Source organism: Chionomys nivalis, chromosome 5 (genome assembly GCF_950005125.1).
Source record: "Chionomys nivalis chromosome 5, mChiNiv1.1, whole genome shotgun sequence".
In the NCBI taxonomy this organism is placed as follows: domain Eukaryota; kingdom Metazoa; phylum Chordata; class Mammalia; order Rodentia; family Cricetidae; genus Chionomys; species Chionomys nivalis.
Window position 1 is genome coordinate 20,575,379 of NC_080090.1, and position 21,807 is coordinate 20,597,185.

At 38.3% G+C, this 21,807-nt stretch overlaps 1 protein-coding gene across 3 annotated transcripts in view; it reads left to right on the forward strand.

Annotated features, from left to right (window-relative positions):
* The first annotated feature begins 1,658 nt into the window (after positions 1–1,658).
* Positions 1,659–21,807, forward strand: part of LOC130874719 (interferon-activable protein 203-like) — a 28,294-nt gene continuing 8,145 nt past the window's right edge. Inside the window, exons 1-6 of one of the 3 annotated variants that reach the window (XM_057770163.1) lie at positions 1,659–1,750; positions 2,021–2,168; positions 15,801–15,860; positions 17,248–17,532; positions 19,434–19,555; positions 20,618–20,785. In XM_057770163.1, the coding sequence (XP_057626146.1) occupies positions 17,271–17,532; positions 19,434–19,555; positions 20,618–20,785 (552 nt within the window). In that variant the 5' untranslated portion in view covers positions 1,659–1,750; positions 2,021–2,168; positions 15,801–15,860; positions 17,248–17,270. Of the gene's footprint in view, positions 1,751–1,858; positions 2,169–15,800; positions 15,861–17,247; positions 17,533–19,433; positions 19,556–20,617; positions 20,786–21,807 lie in introns of those variants that run through there. The other 2 variants (XM_057770161.1, XM_057770164.1) reach the window with 2 other exon arrangements.

Consider the following 21,807-nt stretch of genomic DNA (forward strand, 5'->3'; position numbering starts at 1 on the left):
TCACACAGAAACTCTATTATTTGCCATACTGTTTGTCCAATAGCTTAAACACTTTTTTAGCTAGATCTTATATCCTAAATACCCATCTTATATCCTAAAATCTCATCTCCATTAATCTGCCTCACCACCAGGTTGTGGCCTACTGGCGAAGTTTTGGCAGGCTCCAGAAGAGGCCTTTGTCTCCTGTGGCAGCTACAAAGCTAATCCTGAGTCTGTCTCCTGCCGTGGTTTCATGGCTTCTCACTGGCTCTACCTACTTTCTTTTCTATCTCTGCTTGGAATTCTGCCTTACTCTATTCTGCTAAGCCACTGGCCAAAACAGCTTTATTCATTAACCAATAAAAGCAACACATATACAGAAGGACTTTCCACACCATACAGGGAGATACAAAAGCTGCTAAACACCCGCAGTTGGAAAACACATATTCATGTCTTCTATCTGGGCAATTCAATAGACACTTCCAGGTGATGGTGTCAGCCTTGGTAACCATTGCTATTACCATAATCCATGGCATTACCCTGCTTGTGGATTACCTTTAAAGCTCTCAAACTAGTCTCCACTGGTTGGTGTCATTTGTTCCATGCCTTGGTAAAGCAATAGTACAGACACCATCCACTATCCTTAATAGGAAAAATCAGCCAGACAACCATGGTTTTAGGCTCTGAAGCTACCAGAAGTTCAAAACATTTCCGTAAGTTTTCAAGGCTTGGTATTGTCAAAGCTATATAGAGAGTTCAGCTCATGATCTGCTGTGTTTTCCCATAAAGGATGCCTAAAGGCTCATTATCTTAATCATTGAAAGAAGACAGCTTAGCAATAACAAAGACAGCAGTTAATGGCAAATTACTTTCTATTTAGCCGAATTTGGAGTTACATGTTTCTTGTAAAATTATGCTCTGGAAAGCTATGGCCTGGGAACCGTCAATAAATTAATGAATGCTTTGGAAAGTGCTTAAAAATCAAAGGTGATTCAATACAGATCTTTCCCTACCCAGGAAACAAGCAGCCAGGTTTGGGCAACAACAGAATCTGGCAAGTTTATCTCCAACTTCTTTCATCCTAAACAGGAAAAAAGGGTGAGAAGGCTGTGTGACTCACTTTTTTTTTTTTTTTTTTTTTTTTTTTTTTGGTTTTTCGAGACAGGGTTTCTCTGTGGTTTTGGAGCCTGTCCTGGAACTTGTGTGACTCACTTTTATCTCTTAGTGATTTCATCTCCAAATGAGTGTAAGATTCCCAGTGATCCACATCTAAATCTGTTAGAGAGGTGGGCTTACTGTTGGGAATTCTGCCTACTTTTATTTGTAAGAAAAATAACTGAATAAAGAGTAGCTCCTGTTTTTTTTTGTCTTCCTATGAAAGACCAGGATAAATCCAGACCCCCCCTAGCAGGAAGAAAATAGAGCCAAAAATCTAAGCAGGGAGAGAAGAATCAGAAATCTAGTATTAGCCAGTTCAGTGACTCTGTTTCAGGAACTGGCTGAAGATAAAGTTAGATTGTAATCTTGAAAATAATCTTGAGAAACAGGGAGTTGCCTGCTTGTGATCATCACTGATATTTTCGGAATTTTCTGCCACGCCCTCCCTGCCCCTTTCCGATTACTGGGCTGTGGTTTCTTCCTTTAAAAACGCCTTCTCCCAGTTTTTCGGGGTTGAACTCCTCCCCAGCCTGGGTTATGAGTCTTGGCCCCAGTGCACTGGTTCCTGTCTTTTCGAATAAATCTCCTGTGATTGCAGCAAGGACGGTCTCTGGTGAGTTACTTGGGAGGTCCTGTTATCCGGAGAGTTTAGTGAGAGTCTCCCCACACCGGGGGTCTTTCACCTGGACACTGCACTAGTTACAGGAAACAAGTTGCTCTAGTTGAGAAGCTGGGGAAATCAAAAGTTATGAACACTGCTTTGAGGAGTCCTATTTCATCACAACTCTCCCCTGGGAAAGAGCACGAGGTCAGACATCTAGCACTGCTCAAATTAGGAGCTTACTTTATAACCAGTTTTTTGGTCTCCCTTGTTATTTTGTAGATACTACATTTTCTCAGCATTTAATGAGATTCCAACACCCTGCTGTGTACTTTTTGAGAGATTTATCATCCCACACAAAATAGACAAGCCCTATTTCCTGCCTTGTTGAGGATCTACAATCGGGACATTACTGAGAAACTTCCGGGAGGTAAGTTCTACCCTTGAATATAAGGAGTAGCTCTGTGAAATCAATAAGAAGACAGGAGATCACTGTGGCTTCTTCCAGTGCAGGGGGGGGGGAGGGGCAGAGATGGCTCTAGCTGCTTTAAGGGCAGGGAAACTTTGCAGCTGGGTTATAATGCTTCAGGCAAAAAGATGGCAGACATGTTTGTTCTTCCATCTCGAGTTTGAGGCAAAAAAAAAAAAAAAGATGTGCTTTGATTACTGCAGACTGTAAAATAAGCTTTCTAAGTATAAGTATAAATAAATAGAAAAGTAGAAGAAGGCTTTAGCTATCTGGGCTGGAGAGTTAGCAGAAAACCTGGTGGCCGTGGCACATGTCTGAGGAAAGGACAAGGGAATGACATGAAGAATTACCATGAAATAAAATTGAACGAAAATGCTTCTGCACATGGGTCTGTGTTATCTAGTAATATCTTAATAATAAACAAGATGAGAGTCAGTGGACATATAGTAAAACTTTTTAAGGTTCCTAAACCCAGTTATTCAAATACATCCTATTTTAATAAGCATATTTAATACTTTTCCCTTCACACAGGGAAGTAAAATTATTATTCAGTGTCTGAGAGAAATTTTCTGTCATCATAAAAGTCATTCTTTTTGCTTGGTTATATTTTATTAGTTTGGGGGGTTTTGTTGTAAGATATAGGGGATATAAAAGACAGCTAAATAGAAATATATTTCTATTGTCTACTTTTAAAATATTTTAAACACTTTCTGTGTCCTCTCACATAGCACTACATATGTTCCTGAATTTCATAATTTAAATGTCGATTTGAGAGTTGTACCCATATTAAACCCATATTTCTAAGTTTAGCAGTTGCTCAAATTTTTTGGATTTTTGCAGATGTTTTCACTTAGTCATTCAGTTATTGACACACTGCTATATTGGTCACAAAACCGTGGGATCTCCTTTTGAGTTTTTTTCAAATTCACTAGTATGTGTGCTCTCAGAGACATTGAATGTATATGATGCATGTATGTGTGTTGATAAGTATACTTATGACAAAATATATTTCATGTTTTCATAGAGATGTGAAGGAACAGAATAATAAGAAAGAGCATGCACAATTATTAGTAGACAAATCCATAATTAAAACTGTTATATTTTTCTAGGATGGGGAGGTTTAATCATACCTTGATATGTGATAAGAGTTTTACCTTCATTTCTTTTAAATATTTACTAATGTAATGATGGAGGAGGGTCATCTTTTTATCTGTTGTTTCATTGGTTAATTAATAAAGAAAACTGCTTGGCCTTTGATAGGATAAAAAATTAGGTAGGCAGAATAGACAGAACAAAATGCTGGGAGAAAGAAGCCAAGTCAGGTAGTCGCCATGATTCTCCCGCTGGACACAGACACAGGTTAAAATCCTCCCTGGTTAGCCACCAGCTCGTGGTGCTACACAGAATATTAAAAATGGGTTAGATCAATATGTAAGAGCTAGCCAATAAGGGGCTGAAACTAATGGGCCAAACAGTGTTTAAAAGAATACATTTCCGTGTAATTATTTCGGGTATAAAGCTAGCCATGTGGGCAGCCGGGTACCAGGAACTTAGCCTGCCGCTCCTATTACAATAATGTAAGATAATCAGAGTTGTCTTTAGTTTCTAATTATTTCTTTATTTCTCCATTGTTAAGGAATGTTTTAAAACAACATAGGGGTACATTTCTTATATAACATTTAAAAGAAGTTGTCGTTGGACTGGTTAGATCTTTCGTCATGGGCTGGTAAACAGCAGGTTTCTGTTCTGCTTCTGATACAGTCATTTCACTGTAGGATGTCTCTATCTTACATCAACAAATTGTACGTCCTCTTTCATCTGCCCCTCAACCATGTTATGTACTTCTTCTTTCATCTTAATTAAAATCAGATATTTATTTTTAAGTATATTTGTGCCTAATCATCAAGTTTGCAGTTTTCATTAAGAAAGAACTATTTTCTTTTTTTTTCTTCTTTCTTTCTTTCTTTCTTTCTTTCTTTCTTTCTTTCTTCTTTTTCTTTTTTTCTCCTTTTTTTTCTGGGGGGAGGGGTGGGTTGAGACAGGGTTTATCTGTGTAACAGCCCTATCTATCCTGGCACTAGCTCTTGTAGACCAGGCTGGCCTTAAACTCACCTTGAGATCTGCCTACCTCTGCCTCCTGAGGGCTGAAAAGGCAGTGTGCTAGACCACTGCCTGGCTAAGAACTGCATTTTTTTTTTATTTCTCACTTTTGTTTGTTCTTTGAGAGATTCCTACAGTGGATTTTGTCTACATTTATCCCTTCCTACAACTCCTTCCAGATACATACTCCCTTACCTACATATCAAACTTTGTATCTCTCTTTATCTTAAACCCACCAGGTACAGTCTACGCTCAACCCACTTTTGGGGCATCCCTTAATCAAAAATGATTCTCCCTCTCCCAGAAACTATCAAGTGCCAAAAACTCCTTAGAAGGTTAAGGGGCTTTGTGACGACCCCCTCTCATTTCATGCTAGGATTTTTCCTGGCTTAAACTTGCACAGAATTTACGATGCTGCCACAACCACTCTGAGTTCACAAGTTCCTGCCTGCTTAGCTGTGTTTACTCTGTGTCCCTGCAGTCATCCAAAACCACTATCTCTTAATTTTTTTTTTCTTCCCATCTTCTTAAAGTTTTCCTAAAAATAAGGGAAAGACTGAGATGACTTTTCTCTGCTGGTAGCATGCCCAGCATCTTCCAGCACTGTAGAGCTAGCCAGTGGGAATAGAGTTTCAAAGTCAGGTCAGTACCAGCTGCTGTCCCAAGTTCAAGTATGCGATGTCTCTGTCAAGTTCTGAAAGGAAACCAAAAACACTGGCAATAGCTTGTATAATGTGTGTTGGTTTATGGGTGTGTGTGTGTGTGTGTGTATTCAGAGGATATTATGGGATCTCACCAATCAACAGCTCCCAAGTAAACTATTCCTGACACTAGAATTCTTTTTTGTTAGCTACTGGTTTATAATAGGATCACCGTAATTCATTAAATGGAGCATAATTACATTTAAACCTTTTTTATGTAGGTACGCATTCATTTTATGAAGCATATAGAGTATTAGTTTCCATACAGTTTTTGAAAGGTCTAGAATTCGCTATTCTAATCACATAGCCCCATCACTATTCTGTCCCCCCCCCACTCTCCAACCACAGTTAACCCTACTGTTCCAACATGCCACTTTGCCCACCTATACACCACTTCATTTTTTCACCTTTCACTTGAAAGCACCACTTATAAATTATAGTTTTCCTTCATTGTTCATAGGTCTCCCACTATAAAACACAGTACAGTGTTTTAAAATCCCACAGTCTTTAAATTTTTCAACACTTCAGAGAAATCCAAACTCTCTTTAAAATTCTGAGGTATCCTAAATGTAATTATAAACTGCTGTAAAACAAAAAGTGAGGCAAATACTTTCTTCATCCAAGGGAAGAATCTGGGCATAGGAACAATAAGATATAGACAAAACCAAAATCTAGTGATGAAAATCAAAATTCTGTAGTTCAATGTATTCAGAGGCTCCCACACCTCAAAACAATCTCAAAATTGCAACACAGCAGAGACTCCCTACTTTCTTCAAAAAATACCATAGTAGGGCAAGGTTATTTCAGATCTTTGGTCTGACTATAAGTTCAGAGCTTCCCATTTTTTAACTTTCCATGTTGTCATTAAATAGGCCCATTATCTATTACCTTTATCCACAAATAAGGCAGAAACACTATGAATGTATTAACTTGGTCATCTAAAGAGGAGCAGCTTCACTATAGAACATAGAGCAGCAACAGTCAATGTCAAATTATTTTCTATTTACTGTAGTAAAAGGGAGTGGTGGGCTGCTTCCTGCCACCCAGCTCCCAGCTGCCTGGCTAGATTATAACTCTAAATAAAAACATACAAATTGAATTCATTTAAACACTACCTGGTCCATTAGTTCTAGACTTTTATTAGCTAACTCCTACATCTTGACTCAACCCATTTCTAATAATCTGTATCACCACTTGACTGTGGGTTACCAGGATGAGTCTAACCAGCGTCTGTCCTTCTCGGAGAGGAGAGCCATGGTATCTGCCTGACTCTGCTTTCTTTCTCCCAGCATTCTGTGCAATCTACTCTCTAAATTCTGCCCTATCCAAAAGCCAAGGCAGTTTCTTTATTTGACCAATGAAAGCAACACATAGAAAGAAGACCCTCCTACACCAATTTACTGAAGGCTAAATGTGCAACATCCTGCTTAAACAATCTTCTGGTTTAGAAACTAGTGTAAGATAAGGAAATACTTTAATAAGTGCTTAAACAAAAATACCTACATCAAAGATGTTCTTCTATCTAGGAAACAGATTCAGTTTTTTGTGGCAATAGAACCTGCCGAATTCTCCTGCTGCCACCCCCACCTTTAGAGAAATAGAGGAAGTGTCTGGGTGGCTCACACTTTTTCTCTTAGAAATTACCTTTATTCAAATTAAAGTTTTTCTCAGTTACCCAAGATAAGTCTGCTGGACATGAAAGTTAAAGGTTGGAACATCCAACCTATGAAGACATGTAAGAAAAATAACGGAGTCCAGCAGGGATTTATTTTTCGTTGTAGGGATGTATATTCAAGTTGGAAACCCTTCAATCTCACTAGCTAGGAACACCAAAAGATAAGAGTAGTGGGAGGCATCTTCACTTTTGCAGTCTTCCATTCCCTAAGGAGAGCACAGTGCAAGACATGCAAGGCTGTGCAACTTGAAGTAAAGCGAAACCATTCTGACCAGTGTCGTTCTTCTCATCTTTTAAACTTCTTTCTGTTCTTGCCAGTTCAGGGATTGCAACAATCCTGCCTAGTCTCTGAGAGATTTATTGATTTATCGTTTTTAAATTTTATTGAGCTCTACATTTTTCTCTGCTCTCCTTTCCTGCCTTTCCCCTCCCCTGAAACCCTCTCCAAAGGTCCCTATGCTCCCAATTTACTCAGGAGATCTTGTCTTTTTCTACTTTTCATATAGATAAGATTTATGTATGCCTCTCTTAGGGTCCTCATTGTTGTCTAAGTTGTGGGATAAAGGGAATACTCCTGCATTGCTGGTGGGAGTAAAAGTTGGTACAGCCCCCTTTGGATGTCAGTGTAGCAATTTCTCAGAAAATTAGGAAGCAACCTTCCTCAAGACCCAGTAATAGCACTTTTGGGTATATATCCAAAGGATGCTCAATCGTGCCACAAGAACATGTGTTCAGCTATGTTTATAGTAGCATTGTTTGTCATAGCCAGAACCTAGAAACAATCTAAATGCCCCTTGCCTGAAGAACAGATAAGGAAAATGTGTTACATTTACACAATGGAGTACTACACAGCTGAAAAAAATAATGACATCTTAAATTTTGCAGGTGAATGGCTGGAGCTGGAAAACATCATTTTGAGTGAGGTAACCCAGACCCAGCAAGACAATTATTACATTTAGCCACTCATAAGTAGTTTTTAAACATGAAGAGAAAAAAACCAGCCTAAAAGTCATTTATCTTTTTATTGAAATGAAAATATCTCTGCTTCTTGCCTTGCAAATAAACTAGAATCTGAACACTGCTGAAAAAATTTCCAAGAACAAGAGTCATTCTCCTGCTATGTAGAGTTGAAACCTCTGCAGAACCCACAAAGTCACGGGGGAAATCAGCGCTGTTCCTTCAGAGAAGAATGGAGACAGCAGGACTGGTGCCAGCTGCTCCTGGTGCACTGAATCCATAGCCGCTGGGTTCTGATGCTTTACTAGGGAAAACAAAAGACATATTTATTCCACCTTTACTGGGACCAGAGCCAACACAAATGCATTTTGATTATGGTACACAAGTGTAAATATGAGCAAATGGAAAATGAGATGGATTTAGTTATCTTGGCTGGAGAGTGACAAGGAACTTGTTGGGTGTGGTGACTGACTAGATAAATGATAAACTAGTAACATCAAAGAATTACTGTGAAATAGTATTTAGTGAAAATATATCAGGACTGTGTTCTCATATTCCGATATTGTATAGCATGAGAAACAATGGACTCATATAGTACAAAGATTCTCAGATTCACAGCTATTCAAGTACAACTTTTGTTAATTATTCTTGAACATACTTATCATTTTCTTTCAAATTAGCAGTATCTCAAGCACAGTGAGTTAGTTTCTGTCATCTTGAAAGTTATTTGTTTTATTTATACTGTTTGAATTTGTTTTCTGTTTTCAGGTTTAAAAAGTTGGGGGCTGAAGGAGAGTTAAATATAAATATATCTCTATAGCCTACTTATAGAATATTTTTAAAGTTTACTATGTATACCTTAGAGTTTTTTTTTTAATTGAAAAAAAAAAATTTCCACCTCCTCCCCGCCTCCCATTTCCCTCCCCCTCCTCCCACCCCTCTCCCCCTCCCCCATTCCTCTTCTCCTCCCTCTCCAGTCCCAGGAGCAGTCAGGGTTCCCTGCCCTGTGGAAAGTCCAAGGTCCTCCCCCCTCCATCCAGATCTAGGAAGGTGAACATCCAAACTGTCTAGGCTCCCACAAAGCCAGAACCTGAAGTAGGATCAAAACCCCGTGCCCTTGTCCTTGGCCTCTCATCAGCTCTCATTGTCCGCCATGTTCAGAGAGTCCGGTTTTATCCCATGCTTTTTCAGTCACAGTCCAGCTGGCCTTGGTGAGCTCCCAATAGATCGGCCCCACTGTCTCAGTGGGTGGGTGCACCCCTCGTGGTCCTGACTTCGTTGTACATGTTCTCCCTCCTTCTGGTCCTCATTAGGACCTTGGGAGCTCAGTCCGGTGCTCCAGTGTGGGCCTCTGTATCTATCTCCATCCATCGCTAGATGAAGGTTCTATGGTGATATGCAAGATATTCATCAGTATGGCTATAGGATAGGTTCATTTCAGGTTCCCTATCCTCAAGTGCCCAAGGAACTAACTGGGGACATTGCCCTGGTCATCTGGTAGTCACTCCAAGTTCAAGTCTCTTGCCAACCCTTAGGTGGCTCCCTTAACTAAGATATGAGTTTCCCTGCTCCCCTATCCAACCTTCCTATATCCCCAATCATCCCGTTTCCCCAAGTTCCCCTCATCCTCTCCTTCACACTTTTCTCTCTCCATCTCCCCTTAACCCCATTCCACCCCACCCCCAAGATTCCAATTTTTTGCCCGGCAATCTTGTCTATTTCCCATAGCCAGGAGGATAACTATATGTTTTTCCTTGGGTTTGCCCTCTTGTTTAGCTTCTTTAGGACCACAAATTATAGACTCAGTGGCCCCCTATCCATGGCTAGAAACCAATTATGAGTGAGTACATCCCATGATCTTCTTTTTGGGTCTGGGTTACCTCACTCAGGATAGTATTTTCTATTTCCATCCATTTGCATGCAAAATTCGAGAAGTTATTGTTTTTTACCGCAGAGTAGTACTCTAATGTGTATATATTCCACACTTTCTTCATCCATTCTTCCATTGAAGGACACCTAGGATGCTTCCAGGTTCTGGCTATTACAAATAATGCTGCTATGAACATAGTTGAACAAATGCTTTTGTCATATGATAAGGGATCTCTTGGGTATATTCCCAAGAGTGGTATTGCTGGGTCCAGGGGTAGGTTGATCCCAATTTTTCTGAGAAACCGCCACATTGATTTCCAAAGTGGTTGCACAAGTTTGCAGTCCCACCAGCAATGGATGAGGGTACCCCTTTCTCTACAACCTCTCCAGCAAAGGCTATTCTTGGTGTTTTTGATTTTAGCCATTCTGACAGGTGTAAGATGATATCTCAAAGTTGTTTTGATTTGCATTTCTCTGATTGCTAAGGAGGTTGAGCATGACCTTAAGTATCTTTTGGCCATTTGAACTTCTTCTGTTGAGAATTCTCTATTCAGTTCAGTGCCCCATTTTTTAATTGGGTTAATTATCATCTTAACGTCCAGTTTCTTGAGTTCTTTATATATTTTGGATATCAGACCTTTGTCTGTTGCGGGGTTGGTGAAGATCTTCTCCCAGTCAGTAGGGTGCCTTTTTGTCTTAGTGACAGTGTCCTTTGCTTTACAGAAGCTTCTCAGTTTCAGGAGGTCCCATTTATTCAATGATGCCCTTAATGTCTGTGCTGCTGGGGTTATACATAGGAAGCGATCTCCTGTGCCCATATGTTGTAGGGTACTTCCCATTTTCTCTTCTATCAGGTTGAGTGTGTTCAGATTGATACTGAGGTCTTTGATCCATTTGGACTTGAGTTTTGTGCATGGTGATAGATATGGGTCTATTTTCATTCTTCTACAGGTTGACATCCAGTTGTGCCAGCACCATTTGTTGAAGATGCTTTCTTTCTTCCATTGTCCACTTTTAGCTCCTTTATCGAAAATGAGGTGTTCATAGGTTTGTGGGTTAAAATCCGGGTCTTCTATACGATTCCATTGGTCGACTTCTCTGTTTTTATGCCAGTACCACGCTGTTTTCATTACTGTAGCTCTGTAATAGAGTTTGAAGTCAGGGATGGTAATACCTCCAGAAGTTCCTTTATTGTATAAGATTTTAGTTTTTGTTTTTCCATATAAAGTTGATTATTTTCCTCTCAAGATCTGTGAAGAATTTTGGTGGGACCTTGATGGGGATTGCATTGAATCTATAGATTGCCTTTGGTAGAATTGCCATTTTTACTATGTTGATCCTCCCAATCCAAGAGCAGGGGAGATCCTTCCATTTTCTGGTGTCCTCTTCAATTTCTTTCTTCAAAGACTTAAAGTTCTTGTCAAATAGATCTTTCACTTCCTTGGTTAGAGTTACCCCAAGATATTTTATGCTGTTTGTGGCTATCGTGAAAGGTGATGATTCTCTTATTTCCCTCTCTGCTTCCATATCCTTTGTGTATAAGAGGGCAACTGATTTTTTGGAGTTGATCTTGTATCCTGCCACATTACTAAAGGTATTTATCAGCTGTAGAAGTTCTTTGGTGGAGTTTTTGGGGTCGCTTAAGTACACTATCATATCATCTGCAAATAACTCAAGTTTAACTTCTTCCTTTCCAATTTGAATCCCCTTGATCCCATTATGTTGTCTTATTGCTATTGCTAAGACTTCAAGAACTATATTGAAGAGGTATGGGGAGAGTGGACAGCCTTGGCGTGTTCCTGATTTTAGTGGGATGGCTTTAAGTTTCTCTCCGTTTAATTTTATGTTAGCTGTCAGCTTGCTGTAAACAGCTTTAATTATATTTAGGTATGACTCTTGTATCCCTAATCTCTCCAAGACTTTTATCATAAAGGGATGTTGAATTTTGTCAAATGCTTTTTCAGCATCTAATAAAACGATCATATGGTTTTTTTCTTTCAGTTTATTTATATGATGGATTACATTGATAGATTTGTGTATGTTAAACCAGCCCTGCATCTCTTGGATGAAGCCTACTTGATCATAATGGATAATTTTTCTAATGTGTTCTTGGATTCGGTTTGCCAGTATTTTGTTGAGGATTTTTGCGTCGATGTTCATGAGTGAGATTGGCCTGTAATTCTCTTTCTTGGTTGAGTCTTTGTGTGGTTTTGGTATCAGAGTTACTGTAGCTTCATAAAAGGAATTTGACAATGACTTCTCTGTTTCTATATTGTGAAATACCTTAAGGAGTATAGGTATTAGGTCTTCTTGGAAGTTCTGGTAGAATTCTGCCTGTATGCCACAAAACTGGAAAATGTTAAAGAAATGGACACTTTTTTAGATGAATACCATATACCAAAGTTAAACCAGGACCAGGTAAACAACCTAAATAGACCTGTGAGTCGTGAAGAATTAGAAGCTGTTATCAAAAACCTCCCTTCCAAAAAAAGTCCAGGACCAGATGGTTTCAAGGCGGAATTCTACCAGAACTTCCAAGAAGACCTAATACCTATACTCCTAAATGTATTTCACAATATAGAAACAGAAGAGTCATTACCTTAGAGTTTTTAATGTGTACTTGAACATAGTATTTTAGAAGTTGATTTCAGACATGTATGTATGTAAGGTTATGTCTCTTGATGTATCATTTATTTTTCTCAAACATTCTAAAATTTTGTAGATGTTTACAACTTGTTAATTTAGTAATTGAAAATCTAGTGCTGTGGTTATCAAAATATTCTGGGTTTTCTCAAATTCGCAGATGAGAATCCTCAGTCACATACACATGAAGAGGATATATGTTATTCTGTTTACATTTGTAACAAAACATATTCTATGCTGCTACTTATTATGATTCTATAAAGAAACACAAAATTATAAGAAATACCATATACTGTTTTTGGTAAACAAATCAATCATTTAAAGTATTGTCTTTTTCTAAGGGTATGTTCTGTTTATTTTTTGTCCACTTGCCACAAGATAAAATTTTCTGAGATAAGATACCTGAGTCGAGAGAATGCTTCTTTCAAAATTGCCTGTAGGAAAGTCTGTAGGGCTTATCCTTGATTAATGATTGGTGAGAGTGTGTAACCCTTTAGGGGCAGTGCCACTCCTGTGTAGGTGGTCCTGAGTGCAGAGCAAGCCATGAGGATCAAGCAAGTAATCAGTGTTCCTCATGGCTTCTGCTTCACTTCCTGCCTCCAGGTTTCAGCCTTGAGTTCCTGCTTTGATTTCTTTCCATAGGCAGTTTGGATGCTCATCTTACTAGACCTGGATGGAGGTGGGTGGTCCTTGGTCTTTACATAGGGCAGGGAACACTGATTGATCTTTGGGCTGACGAGGGAGGGGGACTTGATTGGGAGAGGGGGATGGGAAGTGGGAGGCGGTGGCGGGGAGGAGGCAGAAATCTTTAATAACTAACTAAATAAATAGAGATATTTTATGGATAATTGATAAGATTAGGAAATATTAATGGATAAGTTAAGGTTAAGAAGCATTTTATAGATAATTAATGGATAAGTTAAGGTTAAGGAGTGTTTTATAGATAAGTAATGGATAAGTTGTATTAAGGTTATAGATAAGTAATGGATAAGTTGTATTAAGGTTAAGAAGTACTTTATGAATAAGTGATAAGTTAGATTAAAGTTATGAATTGGTTTTATGTATTAGGTTTAGTAGGATTAATAATTGTGATATTGAATTACTGTGTGTTGCCCATCATCAATCCCCCATGCCTATTAAGATTGTAAACCCCATTGATGTATTGGATATTGAAGTTGCTAGTAAAGAATCATCAAAACAACAACAACAACAAAAAAGTACTGTTATGTGGAAATATAAGATGATATGAGCCCTTTTTCTTCCCAACTTGGTTTTGGTCATGGTGTTTAATCACAGCTATAGAACTTGTAACTAAGAGAGAAATTGGTACTGCATTAGTGGGATATTATTAAGACACAATTGACTGTTTTAGAAAGGATTTGAAAGAACTTCATACCTTTGGGATATAACAGCTACTGAATATTTAGAGATTATTGAATTATTGTGGAAACTTACAAGAAAATCTGGAGGGATGTGCAGATGATGGAGGCCTGGCTTGGAAATTTCAAAGAGAAGGTTGAGAGTACCCTAAAGAATCTACTGAAGCATCTAACTGTTTTGAATTACAACTCTGTGATTGTGATCAGCTGGGACTGAAGAACTGGCTGTGATTAAGAAGAGATCAGCATTATTGAGGAGTACTCTGGGAAGTGTCTTCTCACCCTCAGTACACAGAATTTTAAGTTGTGGTCCAGAACAAGACAATTCTGTACCTCATGCTGACAACCCAACTTTGTAATATGAAAGACTCATCCAGGTGGTACTGGTTTTGGAGGCATGAAGGGACCGTAGGCAATAGCTGAGGCTTGCCACTGTGAAAGGTCACGAAAGGTCATTGATGAAGATAGAACCCAGGTGCAATGGGGACCCCAGCATTTTGAGCTGTCAGTACTGTGGGATGACCACCAGAATAGCAGCAGGTGTAGAGACAGAGGTGTCCTAAGCATAGGAGAAACACTGTGTGTGCTTGGATGGAAAAGCAGGAGAAATAGAACTGCCAAGGCCCTTTGGAAACGAGAGATTCTTTTACACTGTTGAATTTTGGTTCTGCTTTGATTTCAATGTAATTATGACCTGGTTATCCCCTTTTGGAATAGAAGGTAGGCAACTTGATTTTTATTTTGTAAGAGTTCACAGTTGAGATATTTTAAAATTTTAAAGACTTTGGAATTTTAGGGAGACTGTGTATTTTTTGAGAGACTTTTGGTATTTTAGAGAGATATTGGGCATTTTAGAAAGACTCTGGTGTTTTAGAGAGAGACTGGGTGTTTTGGAGAGAGATTGGATAATTTAGAGAGGCTTTGAAATTTGGAAGAAAATTTTGGTGCTTTAAAGAGACTGAACAGGGCTGGAGAGATGGCTTCGTGGTTAAGAGGACTGGCTGTTCTTCCAGAGGACCGGGGTTCAATTCCCAGCACCCACATGGCAGCTCACAACTGTCTGAAGATCCAGTTGCAGGGGATCTGACACCTTCACACCAATGCACATAAAATAAAGTTAAATAAACCATGAAAGATATTAAAAAAAAAGAGAGAGAGACTGGACATTTAAAGTGTTTAGCTTTTAAACAGTGAGGCTTAACACATTGATATCCAGAAGCTGGTTGGCATAGATTGGCATTGACACACATGTACTAAATTGTGTAATTCTGGAAATTCTATTTAAGTTGGGATAATTTTCTAAATCCAAAAGCAATATGACTTCAATAACAAAACAAATTTTATGTTCTCAAATAAGTGGAACTCACAAAAATTATACATTGTCTCTGTCATCACATATCAAGTTGTGTTGGAAACAGTTGTGTTTTCACAAGTACCAACCCAAACAAAATCTTTCTATTGTAAAATTCTCTGGGGTCTGGAGATCAGTATTGTGTGAAAATTAGAATGCTGCTCTGAAGAAGGGGGCTTTACTGTTGAGAACCTGTTTTCATCTCCTCCTCGGATATGTAGATGATCTGTTTTTTAATGTCTTAGAGCTTACAGAGTATGTCTTTTTCTTCATACTCTTCATTTTCCCTCTCTTGTGTCCTTGTGTGAACATTCTGTTTATTCTTGGGTTTCATTGAGCATGGATGATGTTCAATTTTTCTCAAAAAAAAAAAAAAAACAATTAACAGGCCTAGAAATTAAAATCCAATTATAGAAAGGTCCATACAAGCATGATTCCTAAACTAAAATAATATAAATTGAATTATTGGACTCTTTGCTTTCTCTGAAGGTTCTCAAGGAACTACCTAAACTGTTGATGAGCTATAAAAGAGGACACTCAGCCTGTTGGGGAATTTCCAGAAAGCAAATTTTTAGTTGCTTCTAATTTTCTAATTTTTGTTATTTTTTTCTTAACAATTTTATCTGATGAGTGTTGAAAGACCTGTGGATATAATAGTAAAGTTAATTATACTTCTATTTAGGACCGTAAAATTAGTAGATTCTCAACTATTGACTCTGAGTCGTCTAGTCACAGGGTTTTTATCTTAGTAATGGTAGAGGTTTCCACTCATACATGCCTTAGATCAAATCACCAAATGGATGATTAATGCCACATTTATGTCACTATTGCACCAGTGAGCATGTATTTCTAGACTGGTTGCTATCGTTCCCCCAAGGATTCACAGCTGAGTATTTTTTTTTTATTTTCTTCCTCCAGTATTGTGAATAGTACCTTCCAGAATTAGAAAATCTAGCCAGTAGGAATAAAGGCTTCCAGGTGAGTACCAACTTGATTTCTCCATGTTTTGTGATTCAATAATGTGGTGTCTTCTGTAATAGATTCTTACCACAAAGTTTTGACATGTATTCAAGAGCATTGTTCATAGTCTATATATTGGGCGTCTATGAGAAATGACTGGCCAGTAATTTCAAGAGAACAAATCCATTCCTAGCACTGGGTATTTTGTTAACCTGTAGAAACATTGTTGCCCCATTATAGAGTAAATTCATATAAATTCTTGATAGATAGAATACTTATTTATTTATTTATATCAATATAAATATGTATTAGAAAGTTTCTACAGTGATACATTTCCATCTCAGTTTTTAGAAATATAATAATGGTTACTTACTCCTTTGTCTAGTCCTTCTTCTAACCTAGCCTCCCATCAACCACTCCATTTCACTCTTAAGTTTTCAAAGTTTATGAAAATTATATAGAAAAAAATGTGAGAATACCTTTCCAAACAATGAAGAAAAAATTTGACACATCATAAACCTTGACAATAGGAACATGTTTTGTATATTTTGAAACATATGGTCTCAGTAATGAAAAGAAACATAAATAGAAGAGTGCAGATTATTCAAGTACTTCCTACATATTTTAGGAGACAGGAACTTTTTAATAAATTATGAAACTATTAAAGGCCCTGGAAAGATTTAAGTATGACTTGTCGTTAGAAAACTGTGTCTATGAACAAGTACGTATCACTAAGTCAAGTCTGTAAGGATAAATCAAGAAACCACTGATAAAAATACATCCAATAAATTCTAGGGTGTTGCTCTTAAAAACACATAAATGTTTGGGAGATTGACAGTAATATGAACACAAAGGACCCATAGAGCACAAAATCTAAGCTCAGGAGAGAAAGGATGCTCCCAAGGAGTGTTTTGGCTAAAGCCTTAGTGGACAAGGGTCAGTGGCTCACATGGGCCATGTTACTTCAGGCATTGTTTATCCAGGATGAGTCGGATGCAGTCCGTTTGCATATAGGTCACTTTAGATTGGGAAAAATCAGACACGCACAGGCTGATATTCAGGAATGAAGCACTAAATAAGAATAGAAAAAGGACTCAGGATTTTAACACTCATAGCCCAGACTCTAGAAACTGCAGCAATGACTGATTCCAACACTTGTCTTCCCCCACAACTGCTACTGGCCTAAGTCACCTAACATGGCTACTAGGGAAGAATTTCCCAGACCTGTTTATTAATACAGGAGTTCTACATCCATTTTGGACAGTGACACGGTTGCATGTAACTCTGTCTCTCACGTGCAAAATTATAGACATTATCAATTGGGGTCATTCACTAATACAGGAAAATCCTGGTTTTGGAATTGTCTGTATATGTGAGTAATCATATGTCCATTTTTATCTTTTAGGATTGTTCATAATTTTAGAGATAATGAGTGAGTACAAGAAAATTGTTCTTCTAAAAGGATTAGAGCGTATGGAAGACTACCACTTTAGGACAATTAAGTCCTTACTAAAAAAAGAACTACACCTGTCTGATAATATGCAAAAGAATTATGACAAAATTCAGATTGCTGACAAGATGGAGGAGACATTCCCAGAAGATGCTGGACTCAATAAACTGATAGAAATTTGTCAAGAAATTGATGGTCTTAGAGGTCTTGTTGAAAATCTTAAAAAAGAGAGGGCAAAAGGTAACAAGGGGAGGCCCCCCCATCCCTTCCCGACCCTTTCCAAATATCTAGCTCCCTGCAGTGATCAGAGCTGATATGTCCCTTTACCATTATGTGCCGTAGAAATTATAGGGGTTGAAGTGTTTCAGATGTCAGTTAGTTGAGGATTTCAAGGAATCCTTCTTAGATACAAACTTGATATATTTCTGGTAGACATCTTTTGCTTTGGAGGTAAATAATATAAAATGTAGTTGTTGTGATAGATTACATTACCCAACTGCCGAGTTCTCTGGCAGAAAAAGCAGGGCAGAGCCAGACCCACTGGACTCTCTCTGGAGCTGACCAGGGATGATGAGTGTCAGGACTCAGCCATCCTCCCCCCTGGGCATGGAAGTGGGGCGGGGGGGGGAGGGGGGGAGAACATACCCACTGAGTAGGGAGTCTGTGGAAGCAGAAACTCGTTTATTGTTTTCAAGCAGGGACTTATATAGGGTTGTGATAGGGGTGGAGAAGCCTGGGATGAGCTAAGGTGGAGTAAGAAACGAGGCCCAAAAATATTCTACCACATTTGTGGTAGCTAGGAAGATGCAGGTCTAGGTCGGGTAGACAGATACAAGTCTTCAAACTCTAGCTAGGCTCAGGAAGTTATACTAGGCCTCATGCCAACTCAAGTTAGGCTCAGGAAATTACACTGGTTCTCACACCCAGGCCTCATGAGGCCCAACAGTCAATACATTGGAAAAACTAGAAAATGATAAAGTAAAATTTTTTAAAAAGCATTTAAAGCATTTAAATAGCATAAATTTAATACTTTAAACAATATTCAATATACTGGTACACAACTCTGACCTGAGAATTTAGCACAAGGAATCTCAGTCAAGGAGACATCCAGATTCAGAATACCCTGAGTTGCATAGAAAGATATATCCCCAATATAAAAGTAAAAATACAATGTTACTATGTATTTACATCAAATATCAAATCATAATTCTTTTGCGTTTTCTGTGATTTGGAATTATCCTCCTTAGAAGTAACCTAATGCTAATATCATAAAAGCATCAGGTTTATAAAACCAGTCTGTGGGATAAGATTGTTGGCACAGGATTGTACTGATATAAACAGAAGTTCCCAGGATGGAGAAGCTGAGTCCACTATGCCTGAGATGAGTAAAGAATCCCCTGAGGTAGTGCCTGTATCTGACTTGTTATCATTGGTGACTTTCTGGCCAGATAGAGCCTCTGCAACAGAAGAAAATAAACACAAAGACACAAGAAAAGAATAAATAGTTCTTGAAATTGTTGCATAATATTTGATTGCACTTTCCACCCTGAGATTGCATTATTTACTGAAAAGAAAACTTTTTCTAGGTTTGGTATGGCTCAGCCCTAGCACACACCTTTAGTCCAAGAGTTTTCTGATTGAATACTGTAAACAGGTTAAAACAAATTCAACCACATGCCAAGAGATAGAGCAGCAACCAGTTGACAGGAAGTGAACATAGGGTTACTAGGAAAACAATCATAGAGAGTGGGAGGAAGTCAGGAAAATTGATAGAAATGGAAAGAAAGAAGCACAGGAAGCCGACGTGAGGGACATTCAGGTTGAAAGGTTTTGGTTTGAGACAATGAATGAAAAGGAGTTTATGGTACATCAGTGGAATAGGAAGGTCAGCTGGGTGCTTTCTCTGCCTCTGTGAGCTAACAGGCTTTCATCCCAACATCTAGCTTCTGAATCTTTATTGGTAAACATGCACCATAGAGGTTTTCTTAAAAAAAGCATGAAATTGTCTTTCTGTAAAATCATTAATGAAATGGAATAAATTATTCATTTCAGTTTTAAAAAACTAAGACAAATAATTCTGAATGAGCTTCAGCCATCTTAATAATTTCCCTGGATTTATTGTGTTTTCTTCATCCCTGTAGTTAAAAAGCCAAATGAAGAAAAAGTAAAAACTGCTTTGAAACAAAGGAAGCAAGAGGAACCCAGTAGTTCCCAACCTCTTTCCACTGATAATGAACCAAACAAGAACAAGCACTCTTCAAAGGTGAGGTAGCTAATCTCCCACCAAAAAGTTTTTTTTTTCAGGTTCTTCCCTTCTTATATCTTACGAGAGATGTAGTACTCTATCTAGTCCAAGGCTCTGTAAAAACAGAACTCCAAGTCAACAAGTTCATAGTGGCCCGTCCCTCATTTTGTGCTAACTTTATCTAGTGTTCCTTGTTGTGCAGTATAACCCCCCAATATCAAGCAAAAAAAAAAACAAAAAAAAAAACAAAACACTACATGGCTCTTTAAAGACCATTTACTGAAATAGCAATTGCTTTGGGATGAAGTTTTTAAAAAGATTAAACATAATTTGGACTTTATAATTTTATATCTAATATTCTTCTCCCTCCACAGGGATGAATATGGTGAAGTAAATGTAATTTATCTACTCCTCTATGAGATAATCCAATATGTCTTAGCTAGGGTTTTCATTACTCTGAAGAGATGTCCCTTCTCACAAAATGACTACAGCAGCTCTTATAAAAGAACACATTCAATTGGGGCTTGCTTACATCTAGAGTGTTATTATTATTATATTATATTATTAATATAATAATTGGAAGCATGGCAGCATGCAGGCAGGCATTGTGCTAGAGTGGTAACTGAGAGTTCTACATCTTCACAGGCAACAATAACAGAGAGTGAGTCTGGGCCTGGCTTGACCATCTAAACCATCAAGTCCCACCCCTCAGTGACACACTTCCTCCAACAAAACACACCTACTCCAAAAAAGGTCACATGTCTTAATATTGACACTCTTTTATGACCAAGCATTAAAATCTATGAGTCTAAGGGGTAGTTCTTATTCAAACCACCATACTATACAATCTATCTGTTAAGACTGAAGTATACACAATGACAAAAAATGTATAATTAGAATCCAGTAATAAAACAAATTTTCTTATGGTCTTAAAAATATGCTTTATTTAATACTAAAGACATTCCTAAGGGCTGGGGATAAAACTGTATAGAAAAGCACATCTTAGCATGTACAAATTCTGGGGTTCAATTTCCAACACACAGGAAAATCAATAAAGAAAGACCAACATTGTTCTTTCAGAAAAAGAGTAAAACACCCACAGAAACTGAAGGTGGCAAGGAAAGGAAGCTTACACAAGAGGAGTCTCAGCTTCCAGAAGCTCCAGAAAGCAACATACAAAAAGATGAACATTGTCTCCAGACTCCTCATAAGCCTCCACCAATACCACCTAACAGTTCCTCCAACAAGGTACCACTTTTATATTCTCAGTGCTTGCACTTTCCCAGAGCATATCATTGGGTTCACCACAGCCTTGGAAAAACATCTGACTGATCCCCTACTTCAGGGATTTTCCTCATATTATTAAATAACTTATTAGTTATCAAATCATGTATCACAGCTTCCATGGTACTGAAAAGGTTAAGTATTTATGAAATGATTTCTAATGTTGTCGACCAACTTTCTGTTTAGGGTTCAGAAGGAAGTATAGAGGAGACAGTCAGGGATAAACGTAGGAATGTGTTAATCTTCATTGCCTTCTTCTCAGCCCTTTTCCCTTTGCTGGTGACCCAACCACAAAAGTTATTTTCACCATTATATGTTCCTTTCAGCAGGTGTTTTGATACATGCTGTTTCTATTCTTGGAAGTCTTTTATCGCTGTTCATTCCCTAACCAAACACTATATAGCTGTAATGATCACTTTTGCTGAGAGTCAGCTTCAGACCGCTCCCACCCCGCCAAAGCATACACTAAATTCTGTTCTATGATGGTTTACTCTTTTGACTTTTTGAGGAACCCACAATCCAGCTTCCAAATAAAGCACACACAGAAGCTTATTTTTAGTTATGAATGCCAGGCCCTAGTTTGGTTTCTTGCCAGCTTTTCTTACCTCATCCTATCTACTTTTTGCCTCTGGGCTTTTATCCTTCTCTCATGTAATTCTTGCTTTCACTCTTACTCTGTGGCTGGCTGGGTGACTGGCCCCTGATGTCCCCCTCCCCTTGTTCTCTGTTCTCCTCCTCTTCCTAGATTCTCCTTCTGTTTATATCTCTGCCTGCCAGCCCTGTCTATCCTTGCTCCTGCCTCACTATTGGTTGTTTAGTTCTATAAGGACCATCAGGTATTTTAGACAGGAAAAGAATCACAGCTTCACAGTTAATCAAATACAGCATAAAAAAAGTCACACACCTTAAAATAATATTCGCCAACAATTCCTCATCAAAGGGAATGGATTCTTGTTCCCATTTTGATGCCTTCTTAATAAAATTAC